Source organism: Berghia stephanieae, chromosome 4, assembly GCF_034508935.2.
Source record: "Berghia stephanieae isolate SIO BIC M18660-M18661 chromosome 4, UCSD_Bste_1.3, whole genome shotgun sequence".
NCBI lineage: Eukaryota > Metazoa > Mollusca > Gastropoda > Nudibranchia > Aeolidiidae > Berghia > Berghia stephanieae.
In genome coordinates, this window is record NC_088363.1 from 14,774,510 (window position 1) to 14,800,432 (window position 25,923).

A 25,923-nucleotide genomic window follows, 5' to 3' on the forward strand; every position below is an offset into this window, starting at 1 on the left:
ATTTTTCGAGTGAACGAAATAGACTTGTATTGTCAAGGTGTTGTCGCATTTTGTCTCGTCGCTTTATTTTTTTTGTTGTATTCTCTTTCGTGATTCATATTTGATTACGTTTGGAATAATTAAAATCTACTGGTATTGTCATTTCATTGTGAATGTGATTATTTGTGGTTGAAATATTTTATTTTTTTAAAGTTGAAATATATATATATATATATATATATATATATATATATATATATATATATATATATATATATATATATATATATATATATATATATATATATATATATATATATATATATATATGACCGAATCATCTTTGCCCCACCACTATAAATAGGCTAGAACCGCCACTGATTATTGGTTATTCTCCAATAAATTTTAATTTTTACGCGAATGAAAATATGAATGAGTGGAGATTGTAAACGATTTAGACTGTAATAAAAATCATATATTTTCCACGAAGCAATGTAAACATGGCGACAACCATAAGTAAAAACGAAACTAAAAAGTTGATTCATAAGCAGAGGAAAAAGTTAAGAGAAATTGAACAACTCGAAAGAGTTAACCGATCTTTATCATCAGACGAAAGAGTGAAAGTAAGCAGGAATTCAGTTTTAGTTGACAGATAGGGCCTAAATTATTGTTGATGTTTCCTTCGCTGGCTAATCGATCTCCTGTAACTTACACTTACAGTACTGTAACTGAAACTGTATATCCCCCTACGTCACACAACACTAACTACTAACACTACACGTCACGTCTGTGTGCCAGTCCGAGTTCCAATTCAAACTCAGATTATTAAACTTTATCTCTTATCGATAGAGGAAGGCCTTCCGTAAGCTCCTAGAACTATCTAGCATCTCTTTCAATTCACCTTGGATCGTTTGTCAGGCGTTTATAATTATTTATTCAAATTCAATTTGTCACTAGAAGTGAAGTTAGCCTTATATAGTAGTAGACTAGCATTTTAAAAATTCGGGAGGCCTTCCGAAAGCTCCTACATCTCCAGTATTATTTGGTTGTTTTTGTTTTTTTTTTATGTTTTTTTATAATGTTCTAGTATCTAGTAACTAGTAGGGGGTTTGGGAGGGGGGGGGGGACTTTTTTTATAATATTCTAGTAGGGGATTTGGGAGGGGGGGGGGTGACATTTAAAAAAAGTCCCCCCCCCCCCTCCCAAACCCCTTACTAGACCATTATAAAAAAAACAAAGAATACTGGGCATGTAGGAGGTTTCGGAAGGCCTCCCAAGCATTATAAACCAAACCTTGATAGATTATGATTAGTGGAAGTTTACATTTACATGTTTCTAATAATAATATTGTGTTTGTTTGAGAGCATTTCCATAGGACAACAAAGAAGCCATTACAATTTGGGTTATCAGACCTGCATATAAATAGGATACAAGAACAAGTCGAGGACAGAGTATAGCCCAGAGACAATTGCCGGATTAATGTTTCAGAAAAAAAAAATGATGATAATAATATTAATAATAATAATCATCATCATATTATTATTATTATTATTATTATTATTATTATTATTATTATTATTATTATTATTATTATTATAAAACATGATAAAAATATACTGGTGAAAATAATAATGACAAATTAATGAAAGAAAAAAAATGAAGAAAATGAAAGAATGATAATAATACAAGTATATATAAATAAATCAATGAATAAGCTTTAAAAAATAAAGGAAATAAAAATTTAAAAATAAAATAGAAGGAAAAAAATTAGTATTGAAAAAAAGTCTCTGTTGGGATTTGAACCCAGGAACTTCCAATCAAGATTCAAACAGCTTAACCACTATGCTCCTCTCGGCACACTACAGGCCTGTAAATCTTCCGTCTATTGTCGGATTTCCAACAGTACAATTTTGCTCTATAAGTGCTAAAAAAAAAAAGATAATAGTAAAAATAAAATTCGTAACGTCAAAGAACAGAACCAATAAAAAAAGAAAATAAAAGACTTTTATTTCATTCCTTAAAAAAATTAGATTTTATTCCATTTCAAATGCCGACTTTTAAAAAAAAACAAAACAAAAACAACTTTTTATTTGTCGCATCAAAGACAAAACAAAACAAAAGCTATAATATTATCATGCCACCTACACGCTCTGCTAGCCGTGGATGTATTCACTGCCTGGCTACTGTGCCACAGCCAGCGAGAGAGAGGTCGCGAAGTTCGCGCGAGTCGTCTTCACACACACACACACCGAGTCAGTAAATAACGCACACACAGAAGTGTGTCGAACCGGACCGGAAGGTTTCTCTCTATTTTGCTACTGACACACATGCATATCTCCTGTTCTTATTTCTCAGTCTCTATATTTCTTTGGTTCCGTCCAGATGTGAGACGGAAAAAAATAATGCGAAATAATTATTTTTCTTCGAAATATATATTCTTCTTCGAAAGCTCTCACACGACCGCACCACCTCCTCCTTCTCTTCTTCTTCTTCTTCTTCTTCTTCTTCTTCTTCTTCTTCTTCTTCTTCTTCTTCTTTCTTCTTCTTCTTCTTCTTCTTCTCTTTCTTCTTCTTCTTCTTCTTCTTCTTCTATAATAATTAATCCAAATAAATGGAAGAACCAGCGTAAACATTTAACACAAACAGGAGCGAAGATACACATCCTTCAAAAGGGTAGGAATTGTTCTCTTCCTTTCATTTTACAACTAACTCAGACCTGGGCCCTGAAATAATTGGGATTTTTTTTTTTTGGTACCATAAGATAAGGACCTTGTTTTAAATAAGTAGGGGAAAGTGACATGATTTGACTAGTCAATTGACGTGTCATGTCTGTATTGTGTCCATATTTTTGTCCTGTTGTGTCTATTTTTGCGTGTTCAAAAAGTTCCGACAAGTTTTTCACCAACCATTTACAGGCCTGACACTAGGCTTTCGTGTCATACAGACTCCATGCAGCAAGGAGCGCACACTACATATTCTGTTTATATGTTTAGACTATTTCTATGCGGGCGAAGGGTTTACATTCGGATTGTTCATTGTTTGCATCATTTCATCCCTAAGCTAATAACATAGATAGTTAAGCAAAAATTGAAATATCAAAAAGTCATAAGATCTCTAAGGTTTGAGTTTGTCAAGTAGAGAGTTGATCGTTCCCTGGCATGTCTAGGGATACGAAAGTGTGTGCCAAATATTATTCCTAGACCTTTGCCAGATTGATTTTTCAAGAAATGCCAAACAGTATTCTTAGAAAAAGTGCCAAATGGTCTGATTACAAGAAATTAAAATCCAAAACAAAAAGACTTGCCAATGCTATAGTTTGTCTATTAAATAAGTAATACTGAGTGATTTATTATAATGATAAAGAAAAAAAATACAAAGAGGATAAAACCAATTTATTCAAGCCAAACGGCTTCAAAAAACTCTGTTCTTGGACTTTTTGTTTGTCTGATGGATAACTCACCAGTTGATTGTATAAAGTACTTACCACCAGACCTAAAGAACGCAGCTACCCAACCACTGGTGGTAGGATATAGGGTCCGAAAAAATCTCAAATTAAAGTGCACGAGAATGGGATTGATACCCGTTCCTTTGCTTAGGGGTGAGTGCTCTACCACTGAACTATCACTCACAGTTTTTCTCCAGTTTTTCTCCCAGTACACGAACAATTCTCTCTCTCTCTCTCTCTCTCTCTCTCTCTCTCTCTCTCTCTCTCTCTCCTCTCTCTCTCTCTCTCTCTCTCTCTCTCTCTCTCTCTCTCTCTCTCTTCTGTCTCTCTCTCCTCTCTCTCTCTCACTTCTCTCTCTCTCTTCTTTCTCTCTCTCTCTCTCTCTCTCTCTTTTTCTCTCTCTCTCTCTCTCTCTACTCTCTCTCTCTCTTTCTCTCTCTCTCTTCTCTCTCTCTCTCTATCTATCTATCCTTCTCCTCTCTATCTCTCTCTCTCTATCTCTCTCACTCATTCTCTCTCTCTCTCTCTTTCTGTCTCTCTCTCTCTCTCTCTCTCTCTCTCTCTCTCTCTCTCTCTCTCTCTCTGAGACAGAGCTTGATATTTTATTTACATTGACAAATATGTTTATGATATTCTTTTTCTCTATGCAATTCATTTGCAGGTCAGGAGCAAACGCAAAGTCAGGAAATTTTTGCAATCCCTTTTAGCTGATTATGTCAAAGATGCTGTGACAGCAGAGGAGAATGAGGAAGCAAACATTAATGAAGCAGAAGAAACAAAAGGGCGAAGTAGTGAAGACGGGAATGAAATTGAAAGTGAGGATCGTTCAACACAAGAGTGGAAAGTAGTAGAAGAATACACTCCATGGAGGGTCGAAACCAGAGACAAAACAGTCAGCCATGATAATAAAGAACTTAAACAAGAACCAAAGAGTGTTAGTCCAGACAGTACCAAAAGTGGGGAAATGTAAGCAATGAACTACACGTGATGTAAAATCTATACTATAATAAGAATGATCGCTTAGTCGCTTAGGATCTGATAGGTATTTTCTTGCATTGTAACTATACGCTTTTACTTTGTTTCTTGTTGGGTTTTTTTCTGCATATAAGGATAAAAAGAGAGTCTAAGAATCTTTTTACGAGTCTCACTCATAACTGTCCTCAATACAAGCTGACCAGTGAAATCATGGGCCCTCTAAATTCTGATTACTTTTTCATAAAGTTATGAAGCAAGTGTGTTAACAGTACATAGCAACAGTGGTGCCAACCTTACGTAAAAAATGCGTATTTTTATGCATTTTCATTCATTGTACACATTTTTCTGAAGATTGTACGCATAATTACATTTCTATTATTTAAGCATTTTTAGCATTCATACACTTTTTTGGTGTCCTTAAACATTAAATGTTTCTTGACCCATCAGAATTATATATGGATCTGGAAGTTGATACTATTTATCATCTATAAAATGTAAGCTTATTCATTCTTTCAAATATTAATTATATCATTGCTATCGTGGTCTAATTGCCCATTATCCGATTTAGTGCTAATTATCGATTTTTTCTGAATTGTACGCATTTTTTCAAAATCTTACTCATTTTGGCTCTCCATTGTACACATTTACATGGGCCAGGGCACTGGCAGCACTGTAGCAATGTACAGTGTAATAGTGCAGTTTCATGCATTGTTTTTTCAAAACATTGTGATAAATACTGACAGACTAGCCCAAAATCAAAAACAAAAAAACTAGAGCATTTATATTGCAATATGTACTAAACATGCTTAAAGTGCTTTACAAGTCATCTCTAGCCAACAGCAACATTTTACATGTTGGTCCAGACATGACACCTGTTAGGAGAAAATACGTTCTCAGACCGCTTTACAAGGGATTCCAAGCCAAAAGCAGCTTTTTATACGATAGTGGATGATTGTTCCATATTTTACATTATTTTTCTCCTCATTTAGGTGTGACCTTAAAGTATCATCCAGTGTCCCAGCATCAGGTGACTATTTTATCTCATATTCTGTTGTTTTCATTACAGTCAAATCCAGATAATGGAACACTGCATGTTTTGAATGGTCTGTCTCTGATATAATATTTTAGTTTTTGCCTCCTTTTCAAACTCACTTAGGATGCTCTGTGCACATTATGCGTAATGGGGACTCTGTTAAAATGATGCGTCACAAAACGCTTGTATGATGCACTTTAAATCTCTATCATTCGTGCACAAAATGTGTTTGCCATCTCCGATCAATAGCCAATTCGTTTTAGTCTAGAGTTTAAAAGTTTGACTGGGAACTTCGGCGAATGACATACTTCCTTTTCTTGTTTTTCGAGTTTGTGAAATCACAGGATAACAGACGGCAGCATTGCCAATTGACTTTGTAATGCCAAAATTTAAAAAATTAACATTTTAAAGCCATTTGGCATGGAAAAATTGGGTTTGGCATTTTGACTTTTTTATGTTTTTGGTATGTTGTACGATTATCAAAATTTTCTGCAGAGATCAATTCTTTTTAATTAAAAAATAAAATTTTAAATGTTAGGTTAACATGTAAAGGGACATTTATCGATTTTATTCTCTGTTAAAATATCATCTATGGATATAATTATGTTTTAATTTGAAGAAGTTTTTCCTCTATTGCTTTTTTAAAATACAATTCCAGCAGGTGATCAGACTTCAAGAAAGGTCAAGGACGAATTGAAACAACGTGCAAAGGATAGTCGGTCAGATGAGAACAGAGTTGAAAAAGTGTAAGCAGTGAATGAAATTTTATTGATTTTGTTTAACCCTCGAGTTCACTCTTGAAATCGAACAAATTTCGATTCATGCATATGAACCGAAGAGTTAAGGTTTTAGGTGCAGCTATGTGGTCTAGTGGTATGACACTCGCTTTCGGATCGGAAGAAGTTGGTTCGAGCCTCGCGCTCGACACATAGTTGAGTCCTTGGAAAAAGCTCTTTATTCACATTCTCTCACCATACTCAGGTGTAAAATGAGTACCTAGCCGTTACAGCGTTGTCTTTGTCCGAAAAATTGTAATATCGCCTAACAGGCGTCATGTCCCGTCCTACATGTTAAATGTTGCTGTTGATCAGGGATCCCTTGTAAAGCGCTTTGAACACATTTAGTGGATATTGCGCTATATAAAGCTCAAATTATTTAAATTATTTATTTATAAATAGCACAAAAACCAAGTTATTTCTTCCTACAAATGGACTGAATGTTCTGACTTGTAACGTTGCCTTGACGTTAACTGCTGTACATCTTCTATTTTATTTTCTTATTGTTATTTTATCATGAAAGTCTATTTTTGTTAAATTCCATGATATTTCAAAGCAGTAATTTAGCATAATTTATTTTCTCATATGACTGAATTGTAAGTTTTGCATCATATGTTTGAAAATGAATATTGTAATATAACAAAATAAATTGAAATAATATAGGGTTTGTTTTTTGCTTTTTGCTGTTATTCATGAAATCAGTATAGATAAAAACATAATATATTGTTTTTTTTACGTTATCATACAGAAGTGATGTAAAAGTGAAAGCTCAGCTTCCTGGTTCTGCATCGGGTAAATATTATTAATTAACATTAATTGATAAATTAATATTATATTATTATTATAAATATTATATATTAATAAATCAATATTATAGATTTTCGACAAAAATCACAATGATTAGCATTTAGGGGCGGTGTGGCTCAGCAGAACAATCTTTGCTCCGCACCCGAAAGTTCAATCACCAGCCACTGCATTGTGTGTCCTTGAGCAAATTACCTCGCCCTAGCTCAATTCGTGGTGCTGCACTGCAGCTGATGCCTGGGTTATTCCAGTCTTCCCTTGGAATAGACTTAAGAGACAAATTCCCTCTATGGGATGAATAAAGGGAATTTTATTTTTATTTAATTTTTTATTTATTATTTATTTTATACTTGTAGATGTTTGTCTCTTCTCTTTCTTTTCTTTTCTTTTTTTTTTTTTATTTGAGCTCGCTGGATTTGCAGTGGGACATCCACTTCGGGTGGATATATAAGGGGAAAAAAACTGGATGAAAATGTTTCGGCTTAAATAAAACATATATCCTTTTATATCTCTCTCTCTCTCTCTCTCTCTTTTTTTTTTATTTGCATGAAAAAGTCTGAGTGGTGATTAAAGATTATTTTAAAAGGGATTGAGAGACTGTGGCACTGATATTCACTTGATAACCCTCAATTATAATATGACGAGGAGTTCAAATATAATTTTTTTATTTAAATTATGCCTTTCCGCCATGATATCATAAGATATCGTCGCCTAGGCATTCCACAAAAAGAATATAGATAATTCATCAAGCAAGATGTCTGATGTTAACAGGAATCACCCATGTTGTCCAAGTGAGCAAATTGGGGGTTAATAATCTTGACCAAGGATAAAAAATGAAAGTGCCTGAAGCGGGGCTCGAACCAAGGACCTGTCCGGTCGCAGTACAATGCCTTAACCACTCTGCCACTTTGTCGTCATCGTCCCCCACACCCTCCTTGACCTTTTTATATAAAAAACGAGCTTTCATATAACGCAATATCCACTAAACGTGCTCAAAGAGCATTACAAGGGGTCCCTGGCCAACAGCAACACGTAACATGTAGGACGTGACATAACGCCTGTTAGGCGATATTACAATTTTTGGGACAGAGACAAAACTGTTAACGGCCAGGTACTCATTTTACACCTCAGTACGATGAGAGAATGTGAGTAAAGAGCCTTCTCCAAGGACTCAACTATGCGCCGAGCAAGGTTCGAACCCAGGACCTTCCTATCCGAAAGCGATTGTCATACTACAAGACCACATATCCTTCCCCTAAAAGATCATAAAAAGATTCTTCTAAACTAGCTGAACACTTTAGAAGATGTGAGGATTAACCTCGCTCTAAAAATCAATTATTATATTGTACATCTGAACATTAGAACTATCATTTGGAATGTTAAAAGTGAAACTCCCTCGACTAATTACCACATAAAGTTGATGGAGAAAAAAAAGATAAAAATACGAGTTGTGTTCAGGAAACAAAATTTGTTTGTTTGTTTTTTTCTTCTACTTCTAGCCATTCAAATTTTTAAAAGACAGTGAAGGAAATATGTAGGTAATAATGTAGCTTTTCAGATATATATATATGTTTAGGCCTCTTAAGTTTCATGTGAAAGACTTTTTTCGATCAAAACTGAAAAGGAATTTCCCACCCTATTTGATTTATTTAGGAAAACTGTTAAAAACTTTAAAAATTTGTCTAAACTTCGTTTGAAAAACCACTTTTCATATGACCAGCTGATTGTTTTACTAGAGTTTCACAATCTCTTTCATTTTTATTTATTTTTGTTTCTACATTCTCTCTTTATCTTTTTACATCTGTTTTTTTAATAATCATAACGGGAAATATTTACTATGTAATAAGAGAATTGCACATTTATGCTTTGCATCATTTGTTTGGAATCTAGCAATGTCAGATAAGCCACTGGGTGGGGGTCTTTAAAAGAAAAAGAAAATTGAGCTTTTATATAGCGCAATGTCCACTAAATGTGCTCCAGCGCTTTACAAAGGGTCCCTGTCCAACAACAACATTTAACATTAAGGACAAGACATGACGCCTGTTAGGCAATATTATATTTTTTTGGGGACAGAGACAATGCTGTTAACGGTCAGCAGATACTCATTTTACACCTGAGTATGGTGAGAGAATGTGAGTAAAGAGCCTTTTCCAAGGACGGAACTATGCGCCGAGTGAGGCTCGAATCCAGGACCTTCCGATCCGAAAGCAAGTGTCATACCATAAGACTACATAGCCGCACATAGGTCTTTGACCTCCCACAGTGGCCAGAAGGTCATTTGCTGTGTCTTCTATCCCCAAAGTCTGTTTTCTGGGTTGCTTTCTGTCTTTGTATTAGAATGGGATTACTTGATTTTGTCCTGGCCCTTGCCAGAGTCCTGAGTGGAGCGGGGAATCAGTCAAATGGATAGTGTTCATTTTGGGAGGTGTATTTTTTTTTTCCTTATAAATCATCTTTCTGTTATGTGCTGATTGTTATATTTTTTGTTTTTAACATATCTTGTAATCATTTGAGTGTGTTCTTCTTCTGCTTTCTGGATGAGACACTTAAGTGATATCAAACTAAGTACATTGATTATATACTCTTTGAATCTTCATCTGTTCCCTATTTGAACCAATATTCCTGTGTCTTACTTTTTCTTGGGTGCTTTAATTGTAATTCTAAAATATTTTTATTTTCAATCTCGTTTTCTTCCTTTTTACTTGCACTGATATGACCTTGATGTGTCGCAAGTGCCTTAAAACCCTTTTAAAAAAAAAATAAATAAAACATAAGATTAATAACTAAATTTGTTTGAATTGTTGAAAGCTAATTATTTCTACCATTTTCTAATAGACATATATGTGATTATTTGAATAATTTCTTTATAGTGTAAGATGCTTAAAAATTCTACACAATTTTGCATGCAAATGTACTTGAGATATGTGACGATTTGCAAGACAAAATTTGAAAATGTGAATAAGTCAATAAAAAGTTTACATTAAAATTGTAAAATTTTATCAAGGATCTGTATCAACTTAAATCTTGAATCAACATTTTCAATGTTTAAAATAAAATTTCTTCTTTTAAAACCTGGATAGGTGAGGGATCCACGAAAGCAAGTAAAAAGAATAAAAAACCCTTCAGGCCATCCTTATCAACAAGAAATGTCAAGGTCACAAGTCTAGAAGGTCACAGTGACTTGATAACAGCTGTTGTATTACACAAGGAAACAGTTGTCACAGCAAGGTACTCATTTCACTTAAAATTTAAATCACACCTTCAACCCCTCCGTTTATGTGGTCTTGTGACACTCGCTTTCGGATCGGAAGGTCCTGGGTTTGAGCCTTGCTCAGCGCATAGTTGAGTCCTTGGAGAAGGCTCTTTACTCACATTCTCTCACCGTACTCAGGTGTAAAATGAGTACCTGGCCATTAACAGCGTTGTCTTTGTCCGACAAAATTGTAATATAACCTAACAGGCGTCATGTCACATCCTACATGTTTAATGTTGCTGTTACCAGGGACCCCTTGTAAAGGGCTTTGAGCACGTTTAGTGGATATTGCGCTATATAAAAGCTCTTTTTTTTACCTCTCCGGTTACAAACTCCTTGGAAGTGTGTGTGTAACCAGTCCTTTGGAGGACTAATAATGAATAGGTTAGGTACGTATTGAGTCATAAGGTGGCATAATTATTGTAGTAGCAGGGTGTACTATAGGCAGATTGCTGTGATTACGGGATGTAAAAGAGGGAGGATGGATGGCCTTTATTGATGACCAGCATATATTTAGACTAGAAAATAAGATGCCATCACTTTGAAACTGAACGTTTATATAGCGCAATATCCACTAAACACGCTCAAAGCGCTTTACTAGGGGTCCCTGGCCAACAGAAACACTTAACATTTAGGACTGGACATCACGCCTGTTAGGCAATATGACAATTTTTTCGGACTATCACCCGCCTTCGGATTGGAAGGTCCAGAGTTCGAGTCCCATTCTGAGCGGTGTATAGTTGAGAACAATTTTGACTACACACAGGATCATTATGCTTGAGTGAGTGGGTCCCGATAGCTTAGTTAGTAGAACACTTGCTTAACGCGCAAAGGGACTGAGATCGATCCCGGTGCAGTCAAGATTTTGTCTGATCTCCCTGTCCACCCAGCAGTGATTGGGTAGCTGGGTCTGTTAGATCTGGTGGAAAGTACTTAGTGTTAAACTAGTGTCCTGACCAAAAGGTAGCAAGCAATTGCTATTGTCCGTTTCACAATATAGAAACCAGGATGAACTCCAAAGGACTACTTTTACTTTTTATGCTTGAGTGAGTAGGACACTGCCAACCATCCTGTATATTAATGTTGTTTCTGACTTGCAAATTTAATGGAATCCTTTTTCTTTATTAAATTCTTAACTGTACTTTTTTTGTATATAAATTCTATTCCAGCCGAGACACAACTGTGAAGACATGGGATCTTTCAACAGGAGATCAGAAGAAAAACTTTGGAGGCCATAGCAATTATGTCACGTGTTTGATGGTTTTGGACGTGGCGGCTGCACAAAAATCAGGTTAACTTCCTCCTGTGTGGCTTTGTGGTCTAGTGGTATGACACTCGCTTTCGGATCGGAAGGTCATGGGGTTCGAGCCTCACTCGGCGCATAGTTGAGTCCTTGGAAAAGGCTCTTTACTCACATTCTCTCACCGTACTCAAGTGTAAAATGAGTACCTGGCCGTTAACAGCGTCATGTCTTGTCCTAAATGTTATATGTTGCTGTTGGACAGGGACCCCTTGAAAAGCGCTTTGAGCACGTTTAGTGGATATTGCGCTATATAAAAGCTCAAATGTTTTGTTTTTTTTCATGTTTTTAAACCAGCACGCCCATAACAGAAATTCATGCTGTGCCGTTGAGTTGTGGTTCTGTCATGCCCTACTGTCCTCTTACTTGACACGAACTTTTTTCTTTTTAATATGATTGATTGAATTGGTGATTACTAAAAAGTGGTGATAGTGATATTGCCCAATTGTTATTTTACAGGTGACAGATGATTATTGATTTCATACATTGACATTTATCATCTCCCACCTCCTTATCTCTAACATTTTCTCTCCTACACACTCTCTCTCTCTTTCTCTGTATCTCTCTCTCTCTCTCTCTCTCTCTCTCTCTCTCTCTCTCTCTCTCTCTCTCTCTCTCTCTCTCTCTCTCTCTCTCTCTTTGGGAAAATGCACGTTAAAATACATTCTTCAACCAAGGCTTGAAGAAAGGGCAAAAACAAGTTTTATGACACACACACACAGACACACACACACACGTGCTCACAGAAAGAGAGAATATAATATATGTGTGTGTGTGTGTGCGTGTGTGTGTGTGTGTATTTGATAGAATTCTGGATATTTTACATAACATTATTATTATGTTACTATTATTCTTTTTTGTCAGTTCCAAATTTGATGCAAGCAGAGGAGCCAATAATTGTGAGTGGTTCATTTGATTGCTCATTGAAAGTTTGGTCAATGGACTCAGGTATGTACAAAGTTTGATTTCCTTTGGTTTAAGTTATCTATTTAATTGATCTATTTTAGATTCAGATCATAAAAATGAAATTTCTAATTTAGATTTTTTTTTTAATGCAACAAATTTGTCTATAACTATGAATAAATAATCTTTGGTGATTAAACAGATTTTTAAGATTAATTGTATTTTTTTAAACCCACATCAACGCTATCATCGCCATCATCATCATCATCATCATCATCATCATCATCATCATCATCATCATCATCATCATCTTTGATATCATCTCATCATCATCATCATCATCATCATCATCATCATCATCATCATCATCATTATCTTCAATATCGTCATCATCATCATCATCATCATCATCTTTGATATCATCATCATCATCATCATCATCTTCAATATCATCATCATCATCATCATCATCATCATCATCAGCATCATCTTTGATATCATCATCATCATCATCATCATCATCATCATCATCATCATCTTCAATATCGTCATCATCATCATCATCATCATCTTCAATATCGTCATCATCATCTTTGATCTCATCATCATCATCATCATCTTCATCATCATCATCATCATCATCTCATCATCTTCTATATCATGACCAATAACTGTCTTTATTTCAGGCCACTTGTTGAAGTCCATTTACACATATAACCCCGTATCCCAAATTTCCTTTGGATCAGAATTTTCTCTTCTCGTGGTTGGATCAGGTACTGTAAGCTCCCATGTTTTACCCCCTTATATTTGCCCTATGACTTATTCAGTGCGTCGAATACTAGTAAAACAAGGAATGCCACGACTACCATCCGGATTAGAGATTAATCAATTTCACAATAATCAATGACGGATATGCACTCTTAAGTTAAAATCACATTTCATTTGTATTTCCGTATGTGGGTGTACGGGTGTATGTGTGTGAGCGTGCTAGTGTGAATGCTAGTTTATATAGTCTTGAGTGATTGTAAAGCACCATAGAGCACTTGTCAGTGGATTAATGGGCGTTATATATAAGTATATTATATTATATTCCATTGAGACGAAAATATTCTTAAAACCAACATAATATTTTATCATTGCAAAATATGCCCATGAACACGTATTAAATAATCTATAACTATTTCAAAGCTTAGAATTTTTTAATGTCTTGTAACATTTCCTTTAAGCATTGGCCTACATGTTCTTGGGTCACGTGATTTCACATCCATTAGTATAAGATTTATTGTTATATTATTATTATTATTATTATTATTATTATTATTATTATTATTATTATTATTATTATTATTATTATTATTATTATTATTATTATTATTATTATTATATATTATTATTATTATTATTATTATTATTATTATTATTATTATTATTATTATTATTATTATTATTATTATTATTATCGTTACTATCATTATTATTATCATCATCATCATCATCATCATCATCATCATCATCATCATTATTATTATTATTATTATTTATTATTATTATTATTATTATTATTATTATTATTATTATTATTATCAAAAGGGTACATTAGCTATCAGGAATGATGCATTGAAATTTAATTTTTTAAACCCTATTCCGATTTAGAGATTAAAATCTCCCAAGAAATGCAACAATATCTTACCATATGTTATAGCAGAAGAACTTTATCAATTTTATTACCTACTGGTAAATAGATTTTCAGTGCCTTTTTTGTTGTTTTTTTTTCTCTTTGTAATTTACAGATACTGGTAAACTAGAATTATGGAACTTAGACAATGGAGAGCAACGATATTCCTTACATGCTTATGACGCATCCGTCACTGGGATCAAAGTAATTGGATATTTTATAATTTACTAGCTTTCTCATCCTCTTTGTGCTTTATTAGCACAATGTAATATTTAATTATTATTATAAATGAATTAGGGGGTCCTGATAGTTCAGTTGGTAGAGCACTCTCTTCTCACACAAAGGACCGTGATCGATCCCAATTGCAGTCGAGACTTTTTTTCTGACCCCCCCTGTTGCAGTGATTGGGTAGCTGGGTCTGTAGATCTGGTGGAGAGTACTTTGCGATAGACTCATGTCCTATCCAAAGGATAGCAAGCAATTATATCGTCCATTTCACGCTATGGAAACCAGGAAAGCCGGGCTCCATGTGCGTAATGACTCTGAAGGACTACTAAATGAATTAAGGTTTTATCTCATACACATGCTGCCAATGTGCTTAAGGATCAGCAATAGTATTTGTTTACTCAATACTGCCATGGTTTTCTGTATAGTTTATAGAGGGATACCAAATTTGTTGACAAAAAAAATATTCAAAATAGTAAAATTTATACATAGACCATTTAACAGTTTTGGTTGAATATTTTGTCACATAGTTTCAGGTAGACTCTTCCGATAAGCACATATTTTCAGGTCTGATTACCTAATGCAATTATTAGTTGATTTGACATCGTTGTATTGGGCAATATTTTGCATTGGTTTGGGATTATTTCCATCACAACAATTACCCCATAACAATTTGGGTTATCAGACCTGCAAATAAGTAAACGTCGCCTCTTCTTATATCATGACTTAGTGGCAGGTTTAGATAAATGAAATGAAAATTTATTGACATATGGCGCATTTATCACTGAAGTTATTTTTTTATTTTTTTTTTTTTCACATTTTAAATTAAATTGAGCTTTTATATAACGCACTATCCACTAAACGTGTTCAAAGCGCTTTACAAGGGGTCCCTGTCCAACAGCAACTCTTAACATTTAGGACGGGACATGACGCCTGTTTGGCGATATTGCAATTTTTCTGACAGAGACAACACTGTTAATGGCCAGGTACTCATTTTACACCTACCTGAGTATGGTGAGAGACTGCGAGTAAAGAGCCTTTTTCAAGGACTTAACTATGCGCTGAGCGAGGTTCGAACCCAGGACCTTCCGATCCAGAAGTGAGTGCCATACCACAAGACCACATAGCCGCACTACTATAATTTATATGCTAGGCTGTCATTTTTTGGTTTATTTTTCATTATTCAACCCAGAGAAACTAATAAAAACGAATTTTTTCCTTCGTTTAAAAAAAAAAAAGATTTTAGTATTAGAGTATTTCTGTGTCAAATTTTATGAAAACGACCGAGTGACTCACCCTCATTTACAGTTGCCTAAATCTTTTTTTTTTTTTTTCCTCAAACAGGTTGTTGAAAAACAGCTGCAAAGTAGTGCGTCGGACGGGACCATTAAAATATATTCCATTACAGATGATATGCAGTTGTCTTGCGTCTTTGAGTCAGAAAATGTAATGTCTACGTCTGGGATTCGGTTAACTCCCCGTCACGTCAGGAGTCTGGAGGTTTGCGGGAAAGGCACGCTGATTGGAGATGATGCCAGGAATATTAAAGTGCTCGACTGGAAAAAGAGTAAGGAGTATTTTTTATTTATTTTATAAAACGGACAAGGAAGAGGATTCATCTTTTTTCATGTCATGTTTTGAATTTAATTTTAATGATGATGATGATTATACCTGTATACACCTGTTAGACCACTTTGATCCCAAAGTGAACGACTGATTAATGTCCCCATATGTAAATTATCTCTAGCCGAAAAATATTTCCCTGTCACAGCCCCAAAAGGATGAAACAAATTAGATAAATAAATCAAAGACGCCCCCCGAGCTCAGTAATTATAGGAAACTTTTGAGTATATTTCTATTCAGGCAGGCTTTTGAGTAGTATTAGTATTATTTTCATTTGTGTTTCCTAATGCTTTTGTATGTGTAGTACTTTGAGGATTCTGCTTTCTGGATAAATGAATTACATTACATTACATAAGATGGGAACAATACAGACAATGGACATTTCGGGTACAAACCCTTCGTCAGCACAACAATAAACAAATTAACTTGGAAAACAAATAAAATAAAATGCAAGATAACTGGTATCGTCTGTACTCAACGGTGGTTACTGCAACCACCATTGAGTACAGACAATACAAGTTATTTTGCATTTTATTTTATTTGTTTTCCACATTAATTTGTGTATTGTTGTGCTGACGAAGGGTTTGTACCCGAAACGTCCATTGTCTGTTTTGTTCCCATACGAAGCCTCTCCATTTTCACTCTTTCGTTAGTATTTTACGATCACCGACTTCAGGCAGCCCCTACCGTTTTCTATTGTCACAATCCTAGGCTTCAGGCAACCCCTGCCATTCTCTACTATTACATTACATTTGTAATAATGAATTGCTTTCCTATTTATCTTCATAAGATGAAGCCTCTAAAATCCCAAACCACCACACTGACTTTTCATCCACGGATGCCATCCGATGTTGTGGTGATTACTTGGTGGCTTCCAGCTATGACTTAGACTCTGGTCTGGGATATATCAATGGTAATTTGTTTGGACTTACCGAAGTTAAAAAGTAATAAAACAAACAAGAATTATAACAGCTTCGAAAAAGAATGAAATACCAAAACACAGTATCTGTGTTTGGTATTTCATTTGGTTTCAAAGCTGTGTTATATTCATTTTTGTTTTATTACTTTTTACAGTCGACAGCTTTTCACATTACTGAAGTTACATCAACATAATAGTATATTTACAGTGAATGACATAATCAGTTGGATGGTTAAAAGGTTTGAACTGAGATATTACCAACTTTAGTTAGAATGTCAATTTTTATCAAAAATGAGTTCTTGCCATAATTGAGTACTCAACCCTTTTTGTACATCTTTGGGAAACATCAAAGCTTAAGTTCACTTCTAAGTATTTTTTGAAAAAGTATGAAATTTGAGAAAAGTTGATGGATACCTTTACCATACATCTGGCCATAACTTCATGAAAAATCACCCGATTTACTTCAGATAAAGATTAGAATGCTCTGGGGAGCTTATGCTTTCAGAAAATGAAAAAAAAATGCAAATCGAAAATGTTCACCTTCCGATTGATTATGCCATGCACTGACACATATATTTATATTCCTATCTCTGCAAGTAGTAGACACAAGTTTGGATTTTACTCCAAACCAAACATGCCTACTGCTACAAAAAACTTTGTAGAATTATGAAATTTTGGCTCTTTTGTGCTCTTAGAATCTTCACCGGTTCCCTAATTGAATCAGTTCCCCTTTGCCTAACTTTTTCTAATGTGCTATTTAATTGTAAATCTGGAATATCTCATTTTCTTCCTTTTTTACTGGTGCTGAATTGACTTAAATGCGCTACAAACAAGACATCATGCCTGCTAGGCAATATTACAATTTTTTTTCTGACAGAAACAGCATTGTTAATGGCCATGTACTCATTATACACCTGATTACAGTGGGAAATGTGAGTAAAGGACCTTTTTCAAGGACTCAACTATGCACTGCTCAGAGCAGGACTCGAACTCAGGATCTTCCGATCTGAAGGAGAGTGTCATACCACAACTTGCTGTTACCATTTTATGAAAATAAGTCTACACAAATAACTTGCATATAGATAGTTCGAAGATGACGTCACTCAGGTCTTTGTTATTGTTTTTTTTGCCATCCGCGTTTATGAGTAATGCTCACTGAACTGTATTAACCCGACTATAAACGTTCATGGATACACACAGTTTTGAGTGTTGGTTCATTATACTTCCGGATGGCAATGTTATGAGCTTCTTAGCCAAGCGCATACTATCTATAATGGAAGCAATTCAGATTTGATAGAGATTCAATTTTGCAGCTAAAAGGTTAATAATCTTTTTTTTGTTTTGTTCTCTTCTGTCATTTGTTGAAAGTGCGATCCAGTCACTCCTTAGAGTACCAAGCCACGTTTGATGACAAGGACACGGAGAGGATACTGAGCCTGGATGTGCGTGTTTTGTCTGCTGGTGACATGACCATTGTCACTGGGGGAGTGGATTTGAAGGTGTGGGAGGTGCTCAAACAACAAACTGATGAATACAGGTAACCAAAAAGGGAATACAGACTACTTACTTTTATCACTTTCAGAACTTTTAAAATGATATTGTTATGGAGAGTTTGAGTTCGAAGAATTTGATACATTTGCAGATTTGAGATTTGTCCAATATGAGTAATGTCAGCTGGAACTGAACTTTTGTCTACCAATTTCACCCTTCTCATTTATTGTTAAAGTATAATTATTATCACCCTGTATTATTTTTAAAAATTTTGTCTATCAATTCCTTGTGACATAAGTCTGTGTTAAAAGCCCATAAATGCACAATCATTAGTCATCATTTGAACAAGTGTGTATGAAACGGTGCCAGACAAAGCAAGAAAGAAGATTTTTTTTTTTTCTAATTATCCCAAAAAATCAGTCTTCCTTGTCTGGGGATCAAACCTCAGACCTCCTGATTACTGGTCAGATGTGCTACCATTACGCCACAGAGGTTTCCCATAGTTGAGGCAATTTTAATTCCCATATTCTTCACAAGAGTATGTGTTTTACCCAGTGAACCCTCAGTTGCATCACACAACACAAATATTGAATACGAGAGGGTGAGGATGAAGATATTTGAGTACCTTATTTTTATAGTTGAATATTTCAAATTGAGAAATTAGGGAGCAGGCACCGGAGTAAGATAAAGATTTGACCAAGTGGTAGGCAGAACCTGTACTAGTGCCCCCCCCCCCCCCCCCCCCAAAGGTGAAAGAACAGGCATACATTTTTTTAGTCAGACCCGTATCGGAATATGCGTGTACAGTATATAGGATCCTTATCAGCAAGGCCACAATCTGAAAATCGAACAAGTTCAAAGGGCAGCTTTGAGGTTTGTCACCAACAATTACTTGCATGAACTGAATACGTTACTGAGGCCCTGAAATTGTTGCAGCGGAAAACACTGGAAAGTAGGTGGAAAGATAAATTCCTCCAACTTCTCCACAGAGCAGTAGCCTACATTCCAACAAAACTGCAGTAACTCTACTACAATATTTCTCAAAACAACACTAAATAATAACGTGAAGTTGAATGTAAGTTTCAATTTAATTACAAAAACAGATCAGATAATTAAATTGTAATTAAATTGAAGCTTACATTCAACTTCACGTTATTATTTATTTCTTCGAGCTTCGAGCAGCAACATTTACACCAAAACAACACTGTATATTCACAAGAAATTATCAATTATGAATTTGGTGATAAGTTAATTAACTTATAATTTATGATTCAAGTGTTGATAGACAAGTCTTAATAGACAATACATTTTTTTTGTTACTTCGTAAGAGAACTCCATAGAGCTCTTTATTTGAGCACAGAGAAGTATTTTCTGCATTTAGTATCTTATTTATTTTGCTGGCTGATCATGGAATTCTTTCTCAATGTAAAGAATGGAAAATGGTTCGTATAGATATTAAGAAATTGATTGTATTCAAAATAATGAGACAAACCACTAATGGTATCGATTCAAAAATGCAAGTACTCCCACCTCATTGTAATACTCGGTATTGGGAAGGTTGACACACAAACCACGTGCTAAAAATGCTTGCATCTGTTTTCTATGGGATTTGATGAAACAAATTTGATTTTTCAAAAAAAAAATCATCACGATGTCTAATCAATCTCATAATACACGCAAACCAACTTCATGTCAATTGAAACCACTGTGTAAAATTTGATGACGATTGATTCAGTGTGTTCGTTAGTGTTACATATAATCCAATTTGCCAAATATATAATGAGAAGAATTATTTTATTATAAGTAAAATTTATTTCTCATTTTTCTCCTCTTAGTGACAATGTCTTTCACGCCGAATATAGAGCTGCTCTCGCTGAAGTGGCTGTTGACACTGAGGATGAAGATGATGATAATGATGATGAAGATGATGACTATAATGACGATGATGGCAGTGATGAAGACAGTATTAACAAATCTAACCAAGGATCAGGATCTAAATCATTGGGATTTCAGCAAGCTACCGATTCGTCGACTTGGCTCTCATGGTGTTCAGTTTTATAAAACTATAAAATAAATATGTTAGTCGCTTCAGAAATGGGCAGGGGATAAGAAAAGAAATACAACTCAACATTAAAGTAATGATCAAAAATGAATGTAACGGCTTCGAAAAAGAACAAAATACTGTAACACAGAACGTTTTAGGCTAAAAACCCTTCTTCAGCCAACAATAAAAAAGATAATATAATAATCATTGAAAGCAGGCTGGGTGGTGTCTTTGTTGTTAGTGATTAGTCGTGGGCTACCTGGGGTCAACCTCCCCCCCCCCCCCTCCCCCCTCGGGGATTTTATGCCACTATGTTTTTTTCATAGAAGGTCGATAGATGGTCATAGGAAAAAAAGTTTGCACGATTCTAGAAGCACTTTAAGAAGATATGGCCAAATAACCACCCTATAGCCATGAAAAATGGTTGTTTCGGAAAATTGGCTGCAACTTTTTACATAATTCATATTTTGACCCAGAAATGGTTCTATTTGATTGGTATGTGTATAACATGACATGTGAAGTCAAAACAATGTGCAATTCTCTTTGCAATTTTGGAAAAAAGAGCAGAAAAAAAGTAAAATAAGGCGTTATTTTCCTGCATTTTCACATTTTGAGATGCATTGATCTGGCGATAGCAAAAATTCTAAGGTCGATATTGTCTCCAAAATAATAGTGTGTAATTTGCGAGATGATGTAAACAAGACAGGGGGATAGAAGACACAGTAAGTACCTCCCTGGCCACGATGGGTGGTCAGGTACCCCACCCAGATGTAATGTAATGTAATAGGAAATTTATATAGCGCCATTATCCATTTACAATGCTCAATAGCGCTTCACAAAGGCAATAACAAATAAAACGTAAACAAATTAATAAATACACACACACACACATATGTGCAAGGGCAATCCCATAGTCTCATCCACGCAGTAAGTGTGTAAGTAAGCAGGTCATGTGTACCTAACCGAAAAACCTTTTTAATATGAGTATGAGCAGTTTTTGTTTGTTTGTTTGTTTGTTGCTTTAGGTCTCTTCCAACACAATTGAGGTTATATGAGAGACCACTGAAACAAAAAAACAAGCAATCTAACAAAAATAGTACAAATGTAAATCAAAATCATAACCTAAAGATATCATAAGCTAAATTATAAATAACCAAGAACAAACAGACAGAAGATTTACAGAAAAAAAAATATCCCCTGTCAAAAATACAATCACAAACCAAAGAAGCAGGATATGCTAGTAAAGAGAAGAAGAAACGACATCACTATCGGATCGTACACCCATGCGAACATCATAGGTATATGATTCAAGGGTGATGGTCCCATCCAACCACCCGCTATGAGCAGTTTGAGAGATTGGTAAACAAGTAAACAAATTACACACACACACACACACACATATATATATATATATATATATATATATATATATTGCATTATGATTGTCTATTTTTTTTTACAGTGGGCAGTGCAAGGGCAATCCTTTTTGTAAGGAAGTAAGCAGTGCCCGGGGGTCCCGATGCTCAGAGGTGGGGGGGGGGGGGGGGGGGGGGGGCAATAGCTCAGTTGTAGAGCACTTTCTTCACAATCAAAAGGAATATCGATCCGGGGTACAGACGTGATATTTTTCTGACACCTCCCTGTCCACCCAGCAGTGATTGGGTAGTTGGGTCTGTTAGATCAGGCAGAAAGTACTTTGCGATTAACTAGCGTCCTATCCAAAGGGTAGGAAGCAATTGCTATTGTTCTTTTCACGCTTTAGAAATCGGGACAAACTCCGGCTCCGTGGGCCTAAATGGTTCTGGAGGACTACTTTTTTTTTTAGTAGTGCCTGCATACTCGCCTATGAGACTGTGCTTATTTGGAGGGGGGGGGTGAAAGGCTTTGAACATGGTGCACAAGCAAAGTAGGAAGTTGCAGGGGTGACAGAAAAATATAGTTTGAGAGAGAGATATAGAGAGATTTGTTTTTGTTTTTAAGGGTTTTACGGTGCTTGCAACACATCTCGGCGATATCAGCGCCAGTAAAAAGGAAGAAAATTGGATAGTCGAAAGTTCTAGAATTACAATTAAAGCGCCCAAGAGAGAGTAAGACAAAGGGGAATTGGGAACAAATAGGGATCAGATGTAGATTCCAAGAGCATACCATCAATGTACTTAGTTCGAGATCACCAATAAGTCTCACCTGGACACAAGCACAGCCCCCACTAAGAGGACCACACTCAAATGCTGACATTATAAATTCAAAATAACAAATATAATAATACATAAGAGAGAGATGACTTACAAGGAAAAAAAATATAATCTCTCAAAACAATAACAACTATGCATTTGACTGTTTCCCTCCCAGCCAGGGCCAGGACAAAACCAAGTAATCTCATTCAAAGACAAAGACAGAAAGCATGTTGGAAAACAGATAATATACGGGGATAGAAGACACAGTATGTACCTCCTTGCCCACTAATGGGAGGTCAGGAACCCACCCAGGATTAAGAGAGAGTGACTCGAATAAAGAGCATTTGAAATAACAAACTTTTTATTTTTTTTAGCCAGACATTATTCATAATGAATCGTTACATCCGTGCTCTACTGCATGTCAATTTGAAAGAAACAAAAATCACTTTTTTTTAAAAAAGTTGATGAAACCATTTCATATAACAGTTCAGTACATGTCAAAGTGTATTAAAAAAAAGAAAAGAAAGAAATATTCATAACCCGAGGCATGCAGAAAATTACCAGTGTTAAACATGATATCTAAAAATTAAGTCATGCAATAAATATACTGTATAATTATTATATGACCTACAATGTACAAATTATTATAATTATGAAAACACAATATACGAAAATATTTGAAATGTATGTCACATTGACCCCAAAAAACATTCCCATTCCAACTGGATCTTTTCAAGAGATCTATTATATTTATTTTTTTTAAATAAAGAGACAAGTATGCAAAATTAATGAAAATTAATGAGTATAAAAAATAAAGCAAACCAATCAACAAAGAATTGCAAATTAACTAAGACAAAAAAAAATTAAGTTTCAGACATTATCAAAATCAAAGTAGGTAACTGACAAAATGCAGTAGTTTGGTAATAAGCCACTGAAAAATAAATAAAAATAAATTGAAAATTGCTTCAACGTATTTATGCTATGGACTAGGGCATAAGCACTGGTGGTAAAGGAGAAATCAAATAAGTACCAAATCAAAATACTTAATGATGATGATGGAGTGAGGAGAGGCTAGGAACAATGTTCATGAAAAGAGAAAAAAAAACAACGAATTAAAGTATGACCTAAAAAGCGTGTTCGTCCCTACATAAGGAGAGGAGTATTCTTCGCATTCTTTGAAAATCAGAGAACAGAGAGACGAATCTTTTTTGTACCAATTTCTATCATATATAACTTGGATAAAAAGTTGACCTTTTTAAACGTTTTAATTTCTTTGTTTGTTTTTAAGGGTTTTACGGCACTTGCAACACATTTAGGTCATATCAGCGCCAGTAAAAAGGAAGACAATGGGATAGTAAAAAGTTGTAGAATTAAAATTAAAGCACCCAAGAAAAGGTAAGACAAATGGGAATTGGTTCAAATAAGAAACGGGTGTAGAATCCAAGAGCACACTCACACTATCAAAGTACTTAGTTTGAGATCACTAAAAGTCTCATCCAGACACAAGCACATGTCCCCACTAAGAGGAATACACTCATATGTTTTACAAATAATATATAACATAAAGAAAACATAATACAGTGCATAAGAGAGATGATTTACAAGGGAAAAAAATATCATTTCCCAAAACTAGCAATACATTTGACTGTTTCCCTCTCAGCCAGGACCAGGACAGAACCAAGTAATCTCATTCCAAGACAAAGACAGAAAGCACGTTGGAAAGGAGATATAGGGGGATAGAAGTCACACTAAGCACCTCCCTGCCCACTATGGGAGGGCAGGAACCCCACCCAGTTATAATTTCTTAAATGGTTGTCATAGAATAACATGTATAAACCTAGAACCTTTTTCAAAATCTAGAATTTTGCAAAATCTCTTGGTTGCAACACTCATGGATCACAGAAGCATCAGGAAAAATATGGCAACTGGCTTGGATAAATGAGGAACGGAAGTAGACGACAGATGAAATATCATCGCCTCATCTGGATCTGTGCCGAAAATGAAAATTATATTTGTACTTTGACTAACAATATCTGTTTTGTTTTGTTTTTAAGGGTTTTACGGCGCTGGCAACACATTAAGGTCATATCACTGCCAGTAAAAAAAGAGAAAAAGGGATAGTAAAAACTTCTAGAATTACATTAGAAGCACCCAAGAAAAAGCAAGACAAAGGGGAATTGATTCAATTAGGAACAGGTGTAGATTCCAAGAGCACACTATCAGTGTACTTAGTTTGAGATTACCTAGAATTCTCATCCAGACACAAGCACAGGTCCCCACTAAGAGGGATACACTCAAATGTTTACAAATCATATTTATTTAATATGTAAGGATAACATAATACAGTGCATAACGGAGAGATGATTTACAAGACAAAAAAATATCATCTCCCAAAACTCTTTACCATACAATTGACTGTTTCCCTCCCAGCTAGGGTATCTGGCCAGGGCCAGGACAAAACCAAGTAGTAATCTCACCCCAAGTCAAAGACAGAAAACATGTTGGAAAACAGATACAAGGGGATGGAAGACACAGTAAGTGCCTCCCTGCCCACTATGGGAGGTCAGGAACCTCAGCCAGACTAACAATATCTCATACAAGTATATACAACTAAACACATACAATACAATATCAGATTCATACATACTATAAATCATATATAGACACGCGACATATTACCCTCTCGCAGAAAAAAAAAATGCATGATGACAGCGGCCATACTCCAATGACAAAAAATTATTCCAAGCAAAAATATTTTATCTCAATTACAGTGCAGAGTAGTTTGTTTTTTATAAGGGTTTTATGGCGCTTGCAACACAATCTAAGTCCCCGATCTCAAAACTACAATTTTCATTTTTAAATACTCTATATAGTCCAGTCCAAATTTTAACATCTATTTTTTCAAAACTAAACTTCCTGTGACTCGAGTACTCTTAGCACCAGGCTCTTCAATTAACAATAAGAATCAGATAGGCTCTTGTAACAAAGTGTGCCTGAAGCCCAAGGTACCGTGCTTTAAGGTGTGGTAAGAGACAATAGGATTCAATAGTCTGATGTCAAGCCGCCTGGCAACGGTGGCCATCTTGGTTCTAAACAAAGAAAATCATTACTTTTTATTCTTCATGCTGGCTAGAACTTTTCATATGCCTTGTGATCAGAATGTGTAAAAGTCAAAACATGATCAAATTTATCTTTTTTTCCCCTCTGGATACGCTTTTATGCTCCCCGGGGAAATATTTCATACGAGCGTCCACCATTGTTCCGATAGTTTAGAGCCAGTGTTACTAAGTTACCATGCGTCACT

At 35.2% G+C, this 25,923-nt stretch overlaps 1 protein-coding gene across 2 annotated transcripts; it reads left to right on the top strand.

Moving 5' to 3' along the window:
* Positions 1–460: 460 nt before the first annotated feature.
* On the top strand, positions 461–20,664 carry LOC144970072 (uncharacterized). Of its 2 annotated transcripts, none has more exons than XM_078909278.1 (14): positions 461–602; positions 4,086–4,390; positions 5,389–5,426; positions 6,091–6,178; positions 6,957–7,000; positions 10,093–10,240; positions 11,435–11,556; positions 12,430–12,513; positions 13,155–13,241; positions 14,259–14,347; positions 15,713–15,935; positions 16,782–16,904; positions 18,279–18,447; positions 20,237–20,664. In XM_078909278.1, the coding sequence occupies exons 1-14, from the start codon at positions 480–482 to the stop codon at positions 20,460–20,462; spliced, it is 1,869 nt and encodes a 622-aa protein (XP_078765404.1). In that variant the 5' UTR covers positions 461–479; the 3' UTR covers positions 20,463–20,664. The 2 variants fall into 2 exon arrangements, with proteins under 2 accessions (XP_078765404.1, XP_078765405.1); XM_078909279.1 differs by having other exon boundaries at positions 6,094–6,178.
* Positions 20,665–25,923: the final 5,259 nt, after the last annotated feature.

What these genes read in the sequence shown, in the direction of transcription:
- LOC144970072 (XM_078909278.1), top strand. Translation starts at nt 480, where the DNA reads ATGGCGACAACCATAAGTAAAAACGAAACTAAAAAGTTGATTCATAAG. An exon ending in CATCAGACGAAAGAGTGAAA is followed by an intron (nt 603 to 4,085) that starts GTAAGCAGGAAT and finishes ATTCATTTGCAG; the next exon opens with GTCAGGAGCAAACGCAAAGT. An exon ending in CAACAAACTGATGAATACAG is followed by an intron (nt 18,448 to 20,236) that starts GTAACCAAAAAG and finishes TTCTCCTCTTAG; the next exon opens with TGACAATGTCTTTCACGCCG.